Raw genomic sequence first — 11,222 nt, forward strand, 5'->3', positions numbered from 1 at the left:
GCATCATGGGAAATGCAGTCCAACCAGGATGGCTGGTTTATAGAGAAGACAGGGAGCATGTGTCACCTAGGCTACGTCTAGACTGCAAGCCTCTTTCGAAAAAGCGTCTAGACTGCAAGCAGTACTTTTCAAAAAGCAAGCCACTTTTTCGAAAGAGAGCACCCAGGCAGTCTGGATGTTCTCTTTCGAAAAAGCCCTGTTTGCATTCAAGAACGCCTTTTTTCAAAAAAGCACTTTCGAAAAAAGGCGTTTTTCCTCGTGAAATGAGGAGTACCGCCGTCGAAAGAAAAGCCGCGTTCTTTCGATTTAATTTCGGCTGTAGTCTAGACGCAGGTGAAGTTTTTTCAAAAAAAGGCTACTTTTTTCGAAAAAATCCTGCAGTCTAGACACAGCCCTAAAGAACAATTGCTATGATGCACTGTAGCTGAATCAAAATATTTAATTTATCAGCAAAATATCTGGACATTAAAATGTTTGCCAAAAAATAATTTGTTCTGCATTTTCTTCATTTTCAAACCAGCTCTAGGCAGGCAACTTCCATAAAAGGAGAGCGTAAACAGAATAGCCCTGCACAGGAACTTCTAACATCTGAAGAAGTGGGTTTTGCCCAGGAAAGCTCATGATACCATTTACATGTTTTGTTAGTCTTTAAGGTGCTACTAGACTATTTGTTGTTTTTTAAGTTTTTCCTGGTACAGACTAACTCAGCTACCCTGCTGAAGTTCTTTAACATGAGTAAAGTTACTCATGTGTGAAAGTGTTCAAGAGCTTAGTTCGAACTAGGTAATCCTCATTCCAAGAGGATTAAGCCTAGTTCGAACTAGCTAGTTCGAATTAAGGGCTGTGTAGCCCCTTCATTCGAACTAGTGGGAGGCTAGCCCTCCCCAGCTTTCCCTGGTGGCCACTCTGGCCAACACTAGGGAAACTCTACTGCCCCCCTCCTGGCCCCGGACCCCTTAAAGGGGCACGGGCTGGCTACAGTGCCCGTGCCAGGTGCAAGCCTGCCAGCACCCAGCCAGCAGACCCTGCACCTGGCATGGATCGAGCCACCCACCCGATGCCCCCCAGCCCTCCCCCTCTTCCCAGGACCAGGCTGGCTGCTCCCGGAAGCTTGCCCAGGACCGCAAGAGGCGGGCACCCGCTTGGGCTAGTGCAGACATCATGGACCTCGTCCACGATCTCCGCACTAGGCACAGGAAAGTGGCTGGCTTGGGCAGGAGAGCTGCCAGCCTGGCCACCCAAGAGCAGGTGTGCAAGAGAATCAACGGGGTCCAATGAGACCCCCGACCCTGAGCCCTGAGCCCTGAGCTTACAATGGCCGTCCTGGGTCAGACCAAAGGTCCATCTAGCCCAGTAGCCTGTCTGCCGACAGCGGCCAACACTAGGGACCCTGGAGGGAATGGACCGAAGACAGTGACCAAGCCATTTGTCTCGTGCCATCCCTCTCCAGCCTTCCACAAACCTTGGGCAGGGACACCACTCCTACCCCCTGGCTAATACCACTCCATGGACCCAACCTCCATGACTTGATCTCACTTCCCTTTAAACTCTGTTCCAGTTCTAGCCTTCACAGCCTCCTGCAGCAAGGAGTTCCACAGGTTGACTCTTTGCTTTGTGAAGAACAACTTTCTCTTACTAGTTTGAAGCCTGCTACCCATTCCTTTCCTTTGGTGTCCTCTAGTCCTTCTTTAGGGGAACTCATGAAGAACTTTTCTGTATGCACCCTCTCCACCCAACTCCTGCTTTTAGAGACCTCTATCCTGTCCCCCCTCCGTCTCCTCTTTTCTAAGCTGAAAAGTCCCAGTCTCTTTAGCCTCTCTTCATATGGGACCTGTTCCCAACCCCTGATCATTTTAGTTGCCCTCCCCTCTCCCAGCCTCTCTCTTCCCCTCTCCCACCTCCTTTTCCCAGTCTCCCCCAGTTTTGTTCAATAAAGACAGATTCCATTTTGGAAGACACGTTATCTTTATTTTGTACATCAAGAAGAGGGGCTAGGGAAGGGTAAGTGGAAGGAGGTGAGGGAGGAATGGGGTACGAGCCCCCGATGGGGAGGACTGGGATGGCTCTGCGGGCTTCTGGGGGTGGAAGCTCTCCTGCAGCCCCCCAATTTCCCCCCCTCCCCAGATGGCAGCCTGCGGCAAGTGCAGCCGGGCTGATGGCCAAGTGCTGTGATGTGCCCAGTGTGGACACTCAGGGCACTCCAAGCCAGGACTGCTTTGCAAGCGGGGAACCCCTGAGAACTGTCTGTCCGGGGTGGGGGTCGGGACCCTTTAAGCACAGCCCTCAGCTAGTCTGAGACAGCATCTCCATGCTCTAAGTCCTCCTCTGATGCCCTGCCAGCACTGCTTCTGGCCAGCCTTAACCCCGCTTCAGGGTCCACTTAATGTGGACATGCTAGTTTGAATAAGCAAAACGCTAATTCGAACTAGTTTTTTAGTCTGGATCCGTTAGTTCGAATTAGCTTAGTTCGAATTAATGTTGTAGTGTAGACGTACCCTTAGTCTGGCAAGAAGAAGAATTAGTGGATACAGGGTACAAGGAATCAATGCTAGAGAAACCTGCCCCAAAACAACAAAAGAAATGAATGAAGTTAGTTTAGTTTAGTTATTTTGGTGCAGGTGTGTCTGCAGACCAGAGCAAGGGAATAGGCATCTGAGTGCCTTCACATGCTCGTTATGTGGTAGGAGAAGTTCTGAAGGCCAAAACTGTAAGGCTACTTCTACGTTGGCATAATCTTGCGCAAATAGGCTATGTCTAGACTGGCATGATTTTCCGCAAATGCTTTTAACGGAAACGTTTTTCCGTTAAAAGCATTTGTGGAAAAGAGCGTCTAGATTGGCATGGATGCTTTTCCACCAAAGCACGGTTTTGCGCAAGAAAGCCCCGATCGCCATTTTTGCGATTGGGGCTTTTTTGCACAAAACAATACTGCGTCTACACTGGCTCTCTTGTGCAAAAGCATTTGCGCAAGAGGGCTTTTGCCCGAATGGGAGCAGCATAGTATTTCCGCAAGAACACTGACAATCTTACATGAGATCATCAGTGTTCTTGCGGAAATTCAAGCGGCCAGTGTAGACAGCTGGCAAGTTTTTCCACAAAAGCAACTGTGAGCATCATAGTTCTTGTGCAAGAAGCACTGATTTCATACATTAGAATGTCAGTGTTCTTGCACTAGAACTCCCCGCCAGTGTAGACAGGCAGCATGTTTTTGCGCAAAAGTGGCCGCTTTTGCACAAGATCACACCAATGTAGACCCAGCCTAACTGGATTCAAAAGAGAAGTAAGTTCCTGCCAGATAGGTTCATTAGTCAGGATGGTCAGGGATGCAACTCCTTCCTCTGGATGTCCCTAAACTTCTGCCAGGAGCTGGGAATAGGTCACATGATGATCACTTGTTCTGTTCATTCCCTCTGGGGCACCAGGCATTAGCCACTGAAGACAGGACATTGCGCTAGATGGACCTTTGTTCTGACCCAGTACGGCCACTTGCATGTTCTCAGTATGATTCACAACTAGATTTTATTCTTGTGAATAAGAGGATCATCTCCAGTAAGAAATGGCAACAGATCTCAATCCTGATGCGTCAGGATATATTTTGATTGGAAGTTGGGGAAGAGAGGGATGTTCCTCTATGCTGTCATGTCGCCCAGTCGTAAACTCCATTTTATGAGGAATGACGTCTTTTTTCACAATTACTCTTTTGAAAAAAGGCGCTATTGAATGCAAAATGTACTTTTTCGAAAGAGAGCGTCCAAACTCCCTTTCGACAAAGCGCCTCGCTTTTTAGAAAAATCTGCTTGCAGTCTAGACGCTCTCTTTCGAAAGAGGCTTGTCATCTAGACGTACCCTTAGAGACCAACAAAACATGGAGGTGGGATCATGAGCTTTCGTGGGCACGGCCCACTTCTTCCAATGACCAGAGGGTTAGAAGTCTGAATCCAAGAATCTCTGGGAAGACGTTCCACGTGTTCTAGTTCCCTCCTTGTCTTCTACAACGCTATTCCTGCATTTCGCCTCCAAACCAAGGAGTAATCCCCGAAGATGGGCACCTCCGTTTGCAGTTCCACAGGCTTTTCTAATCAGAGCTGGCACTTCCCCCCCAGGGCCTCTCATCCCGCTGAGAGCTTCAAAGGCTATTAAGCAAACAGAACAGAAATGCAAAGAGGTGGCTGTGTGCACCAATGCTCCCAGCAAGGAACTGGGAGCCAGCAGCCCTCCTCTCCGTCCCTCATGCTGCCTCAAACTCACTGTGTGGCCTGAACAGGTTAAACCACTGAAAAACAGGGCCAGCTGTTTATATTTGCACACAAGAGGAACAGCGAGCCCCTCCAGTGCGTGGGGCTCTAACACACACACCGCCACGTTTGCCAAAGCCCTCGGGTGCCTCGAGTTCCCGCTCCCCTCCGAAAAGGCTCCAAGCCAAATGCCGCCACCGCAGCCGCTGTCCATCCGTCCGGAATCACACGGCGGCATAAGCAAGTGGCAACCGATGCCTAAACTCTAGGAAGGGGTAGAGCTGGCCCTAGGGCTCCCCTCCTGGTGGTGAGTGGGTCCCTCCCCTGGCCAGCCTCTGGGCTCCAGCTCCCTGTGGTTCAGGTGCTGCTTGTGTGACCGTGTCTGTGCAGAGGGCCTGCGTCCAGGAAACATGAACCCGTGACAGCAGTGTTCCCAGGCAAGCGGGAGAGGAACTTGCCTTCAGAACAGCCCTGGGGCTGCTCCCATTCCGCACGATGACACACAAAAGCTTTCCCAGCCAGGCAGCTTCGTAGTGATGGGGGGAGGTGCCAGGCTGACCCCCCAGCTGCAGCGCGGGCAGTGGCAGTGCCTGCTCCTCATAGGGGTCTGCCACTGCGCCCCAACCTCCCGTGGCACCGCTGCCCTGGCTGCCAGTAAGAGCCCATTACCAGGCTGGGCTTTGTGACCTGGGTCCTCTGAGAACCACCATCTGTTGGGCGCGGCCACCAGACCAGAGCAGCCACCAGACACTGAGATCTTGCAACCGCACAGCCCAGATCCGGACTGGCGCTGGAGTGCTGGGTGTGAAAATCTCCAGACCCTGCCACAGGGACACTCTGACCCAAGGGAGAGCAGCTGTGTCCGCTCTCCCTCGCCTGATTCCTGTGCCCCTCTCGGGTTTGCCGCAGGTGGGAGTGGCCGGCCCGCTCTGCTGATTCTGCATGCTGCATCGACAGCCCAGAGCCAGCCCGCTCTGCAGACCCCGCGTGCTGCATCGACAGCCCGGAGCCGGCTCGCTCTGCAGTCCCCGCGTGCTGCATCGACAGCCCGGAGCCGGCTCGCTCTGCAGACCCCGCGTGCTGCATCGACAGCCCAGAGCCAGCCCGCTCTGCAGACCCCGCGTGCTGCATCGACAGCCCAGAGCCAGCCCGCTCTGCAGACCCCGCGTGCTGCATCGACAGCCCGGAGCCGGCTCGCTCTGCAGACCCCGCGTGCTGCATCGACAGCCCGGAGCCGGCTCGCTCTGCAGACCCCGCGTGCTGCATCGACAGCCCGGAGCCGGCTCGCTCTGCAGACCCCGCGTGCTGCATCGACAGCCCAGAGCCGGCTCGCTCTGCAGACCCCGCGTGCTGCATCGACAGCCCGGAGCCGGCCCGCTCTGCAGACCCCGCGTGCTGCATCGACAGCCCGGAGCCGGCCCGCTCTGCAGACCCCGCGTGCTGCATCGACAGCCCGGAGCCGGCCCGCTCTGCAGACCCCGCGTGCTGCATCGACAGCCCGGAGCCGGCCCGCTCTGCAGACCCCGCATGCTGCATCGACAGCCCAAGTTCTCGACCATAAAAAGAAATGAAGGTTCAACATACCCTCGTAAAGTGTCTTGGCCTCTTCTCCGCACGCGGTTTGCTGGCTGCCTTTCCTCATAGCCGGCAAATCTCTCTGCCTGCAAGTCTCCTTCATATTGGCCCTGGGCTTGCTCCATGTACAACAGCGCTGAACATCCCAGCATGAACTTGGCCAGCCACAACACCCCCATGATGGCACCGAGTCTTTGGTTCCCTCTGCTGCCCTGAAAGCCTCTTCCAGTTGCTGTTGGAGGAAGGACTCTGGCAGCAAACACCGAGGGCCCCTTCTGAGCCTAAAGCAGAGACAGGGCAGAGGAGACACACGTGTTTCAGGGCTTTCACAGTTTTAAAATGATCATTCAGCGCCCGACCCCCTCCCCCGCATTCATAGCATGAGGTCATAACATTGCACTGACTTTGGCTCTCTTGTTCAGGTTCCAGCTAACACGCTCGCGCACACAGCCGCTGCCAGAGAATTCCTTTCCCAAGAGCTGGGCACGGACAGAGGCAGCTCCCTCTGGAGCATTGCGGAGAGCAGATACTTTCTTCCCTCTGCGCCCCCTGGGCCCACCTACAGGGGCACCCAATTTCTGCAGCATGGCCGGAGGTTTGGTTGCTGCAGGCCCCCAGAATTCAGGGGTTTCCCAGGAGAAGTAGCCTCGTATTTTGGGGCCACTCCGGCTTGCCAAATTCCCCAGCTCCATCCTCCCAGCTCCACGTGCCCGTCCGACCGGGAGGGGCAGGGGCTGGGATGGAGAGAGGCATGGGCAGTACATTGCCCTGAAAGCCATGTTCCCAGCGCCTCGTCTTCCACCTGAAATCCCCTTCCTCTCCCCAGGGCTGACGGGGACTGGTGGGGAGAGGGGGTGAGCGTGGAGGGTCTGCATGAGCTGGAATGGCAGGCACGTCCCTGGGCCAGGGAGATGAGGGTCCATGTCACGGGCTAGGGCTGGGCTGGCATTTGCAGGGCCTCAGTGAGAGCAGCAGGCGTCTGGGCCATACAGGGGCTGGCGTGAGCTCTAGGCCGAGCAGCGAACAGAGTGGCAGGGAAGAGCCCGTGCGTGAGCGGGGCCAGACCAGGTGCGGGGGGGAGGGGGTGTCAGCCTGACTCAGCATGAAAGCTGGGGGGGGGGGCGATTGTAATGCCGATGGTGGGGTCCAGCAGTAGCAGGCCTGGGGTGTCCCTTAGCACCAGCAAGGGGAGTAGCCCAGGGTGGGCAGCCCAGGGTGGGCACAGGGCACCTGGGTCTGCAAACAGGCCAGCGTCAGAGCATCTGCCCTCAGTCCGGAGCGTCTGCCTGGCATCAACCTGTGCTGTGGCCTGTGGGAGACAAGGCCTGGGCATGTCCCCAGACACAGCCCACGCCCGGGTCCCAGGCCACAGCTCCAGTCACTTTGCCACGGCCTGGGTCACTGAGCCCAGACTGCCTGGACAGCCACCCGGAGGAGGCGCCTCAACACCGGGGCGCTTGCGTACGGGGAGGGACTCAGCCCGTGTCACTGGGGGTCATGGCCAGGGGAGGCCCTGAGGAGAGGGATTCGGCTCGTGTCACTGGGAGCCGTGGCCAGGGGAGGCCCTGAGGAGAGGGATTCGGCTCGTGTCACTGGGAGCCGTGGCCAGGGGAGGCCCTGAGGAGATGGATTCGGCTCGTGTCACTGGGAGCCGTGGCCAGGGGAGGCCCTGAGGAGATGGATTTGGCTCGTGTCACTGGGAGCCGTGGCCAGGGGAGGCCCTGAGGAGATGGATTCGGCTCGTGTCACTGGGAGCCGTGGCTGGGGGAGGGCCTGGGGGTTGGGACTTGGCCCGTGTCACTGGGGGTCGTGGCTGGGGGAGGGTCTGGGGGTTGGGACTCGGCCCATGTCACTGGGGATCGTGGCTGGGGGAGGGCGTGGGGGTTGGGACTTGGCCCGTGTCACTGGGGGCCGTGGCCGGGGGAGGGCCTGGAGGTTGGGACTTGGCCCGTGTCACTGGGGGCCGTGGCTGGGGGAGGGCGTGGGGGGAGGGATTTGGCCCATGTTACTGGGAGCCAAGAAGCCAGGGATTTGGAGCCCACAGACACCTCCAGCGGCTTTATTTCAGTGGCTCAGCTTCTGTGCCTGTCCGCCCCTTCTAGGTTCTGAACCCGACAGTCCGGTCGGTGTTGGAGCTTTCTGTGCGGGAAACACATGGAGACACTAGAACCGGGGTGTGTTCGAACTCAGGGGGATGCAGATTGTGGTGTCGTGTCAAGCGTGTCCGGGATTTCTGTTGGAACCATCTGGCAGCCCTCGCCCCCTCCAGCCCCATGCCCGCAGGGCCCAGGCAAAGGGGCAGGGTGAGCAGAGGGGAGAAAGGCGCCACCCCAGGGCTGGGGCTGTGGACACCAGGCGGGTGCCAGGGCCGGGCCGGCGGGGGCCTTGGGCTGAGGCCCTGTGTCCTGAGCTCAGGATGCATGTGGGGAGGCAGGGCCGGAGCCGGGCAGTGGGGCTGCGCTGAGAGGGGCAGGCAGTGTGGGAAACTCGAGATGCTTAATCCCCCCCCCGCCGAGCGCCCCCTCCCTCGTCCTCCAGCCCCGCCCTGGCATGTGCAAACACTCAGCAGCTCTGCCCCCCGCCCTCACTCCCTGGGGCTGGCCCCCCGCCCACCGCAGAGCATCGCGCACCCCCGGGCCCCCTCCCCACAGGAAAGCCCCCCCCCCCCCCCCGCGCCTTCCCGCTCCAGCCAGCCCCCAGCAGCCCCGCCGAGGCCGAAAGGTGCCTGCAAACTCCCGGCTCCAGAGCACGCCCCGGCCAGAGCCGCCGGGCTCCCGAGGCCACGCGCTCCGGCGCCCTAGTCCCACCGCGCGAGGAGCGAGCCGGGACGCAGAGCAAAGGGCGAGACAAAGGACCTGCCCTCCCGGCACCAGCCTGCTCCTCCGCGGGGCGAGGGGGTTCGCTCCCGCGAGACAAAGGGGGATCTCCGAGCCCCACACGCGCGCAAGCCGGGTCCCAGGGGCCGGGAGCGACCCCCGCGCTCCGCCGCGCGAGCAGAGGCGCACCCCTGAGCCTCAGTCGAGGCGCGCTCCCCTGGAAGCGTTCAAACGAGCGAATGGAAAAGTCGTTTCCAGCCTCGCCAGAGTCAGAAAAGCTCCCAAGTGCTCTGCAGCGCGGAGACGGCCCAGCGCTCTTTGGAAGACACGCACAGTGCCCAAGGCGGGGAGGACTCGGGGAGCTGGGACAGGCTGGAGGGGAAGAGGAAAGAGATTTCAAGCGGGGTGTCAGACCTAAAGAGGGAAAACTGAAAGAGAGAAAATGCAGCGCATTGCAAGCTAGCTTGGAGAGCGGGAGGAGGAGAGAGAAGCATCCCCTTAGCCACTTCCAGAGGGCTGGATTTAGTCTTTAAATACCTTGTTGTCCTGGAGCCGGTGATGCGCCCAGAGCTCCTTTGTTTAGTGGAGATCTGGGCAGAGAAGCAGGGAGTAAAGCCCTCACCCCTGAAGAAAAGAAAAAAGGTGCAGCCGAATCCAGCTTGGAGAGGGGGAGGGCCTTGTCGCGGGAGAAGGGGTGCAGGAGGAGTGGGAGGAACAGGAGAACAACTCTACTGCATTCTTGAGCCAAAAGTTTTTCACTCCAAGGAGGGGGGATGGGGGGAGAGGTTGAGTTTAGCAAGAGACTTTTGAATGCGGACATAGTTCCCACCAAACCCTTCCTTGTGTGTTGGAGACCCATCTGGTTCACCTCATGCTGAACACCCGCTTCAACTCCATTGACTGGCTGCTGGTCCCAGCTTTAGGCAGCAGAAGAAAATTAGTAACAATGATTTCACATCAAAAGACTGGGGGGGGGGGGGAGAATCCACTCTCGGGGGGGGGGTGATTGGTTGCTCTTTTTTGGAAGGAGGGAAAAATGATCCCCTATTAGAGCAATGGAAAGGAGAAAGTAAAAGACATTTCCTGCCAGATGTTTTACTGCAATTGATCAGGGATAATCAAGGGAGGTTGGAGCGAAATGATCCAGCTCAGAGATATCAGACAAACGCCACATTAACCCCTCCCCCGTCCCCAAACCCCAATTTTTGAGATTTCAAAATGTGTTATTAACTCTCCACAGTCGGCTGCTGATAGCTTTAGATTCGCTCTTTCTTCTCCTCACACATCCCTTCCTGGCCTGGATTTGCTGGCGGTGCACAAGGCAGGTTTCCTCTCCATCTTGTTTCAATAATGATTATTGATGCCTTCTCTTGCACAATAAAAAGCACGTGTGCACAGACACACACACACCTCGGACTCTTTTCACGTGTGTCTCTGCACACCCTTGGTTTGTGCAGGAACTAAACGCCACCAGTGCTGTGCAGCAAGGAAATACCAGAACTCTCCCCAGAAAATCCAGTGCAGACCCGCTAATAGGCCAAAGGAGCGCCCATGAACTCCTGAAAAGCAGCGAAGTGTGGGACGGGTAACTGAACAGAACCAAAAGGAGCCGGAAAATTTGCATGCAAAGCGCCCAGTGATAGGATTGGGGCTTTCTATTGTCCTAAGAGCATATCTGCCCCTGCTCTGCTACCCTTTTACACTCCCCCTCCCCCACTCAGAGTCCACATGCAACCCAGGGATCAATGCACAGAGGTGTCGAAATCCTCTGACAAACCCCAGGCCTGCTCCGCAACAGCAGCTTCTTCAGCCTTCTCCTGCCTCTTTGCAAGGTCCTCGCTGTCCCCTTTGTTCTTTTCTCTCCCAGCAATCAGCCCCCTGCTAGCTTTACAGAAGTCAAACCATGCTTGGCCTAATTAACAGCAAGCTAGGAGAGAGGGGACAGACAGTGCTCCAGAGGGCAGGCAGTTTTTTGTGCTTTACAGGGTCTGGTTGGGGGCCCAATCCTGCAAGCTTTACTCCCACTGAACTGAATACGCCTTTCGCTTGAGCAAGAGCAGCAGGATTGGGCCCTTATGCCATGCTGTGCAATAGTGGAGTGACGAGAGATTAAATGTTGCTTTCTCAAGGGCTAAGCAAATTAGGGCGAATGGCAGCCACAGGAAACTCTGTTCTAGTCTGGTATTTCCAGGGTGCCCATCCCCAAGGTGTCAAGGGGCCAGATTCGTAAAGGCACAAGCACTTGAAGATGCAGATAGATGCCTAGATGCTCAAAGATGAGAAATCTGTGTGAGTGGGGGTACGTCTACACTACAGTGCTAGTTCGAACTAACTTAGTTCGAATTAGTTAATTCGAACTAAGATAGTTCGAACTAACGCGTCTAGAACTAAAAACTAGTTCGAACTAGCGTTTTGCTAGTTCGAACTAGTAAGTCCACATTGAGTGGACTCTGAACAGGGCTTAAGGATGGCCGGAAGCAGTGCCGGCAGGGCATAAAAGGAGGACTTAGAGCATGGAGATGCTGTCTCAGGCTAGCCGAGGGCTGCGCTTAAAGGGTCCCGACCCCCACCCCGGACACACAGTTCTAAGGGGTGC

The 11,222-nt window shown here is 56.5% G+C and overlaps 1 protein-coding gene across 1 annotated transcript in view; it reads right to left on the reverse strand.

Annotated features, from left to right (window-relative positions):
• Positions 1-9,321, reverse strand: part of FBN3 (fibrillin 3) — a 169,618-nt gene extending 160,297 nt beyond the window's left edge. Inside the window, exons 1-2 of the mRNA XM_075903143.1 lie at positions 9,164-9,321; positions 5,820-6,091 (exon numbers count right to left, since the gene is read on the reverse strand). Coding sequence (XP_075759258.1) covers positions 5,820-5,989 — 170 coding nt within the window. The 5' untranslated portion in view covers positions 5,990-6,091; positions 9,164-9,321. The remainder of the gene's footprint in view (positions 1-5,819; positions 6,092-9,163) is intronic.
• Between the last annotated feature and the right edge of the window lie 1,901 nt (positions 9,322-11,222).

This window comes from Pelodiscus sinensis, chromosome 19, assembly GCF_049634645.1.
Source record: "Pelodiscus sinensis isolate JC-2024 chromosome 19, ASM4963464v1, whole genome shotgun sequence".
NCBI classification, from domain to species: Eukaryota; Metazoa; Chordata; order Testudines; family Trionychidae; genus Pelodiscus; species Pelodiscus sinensis.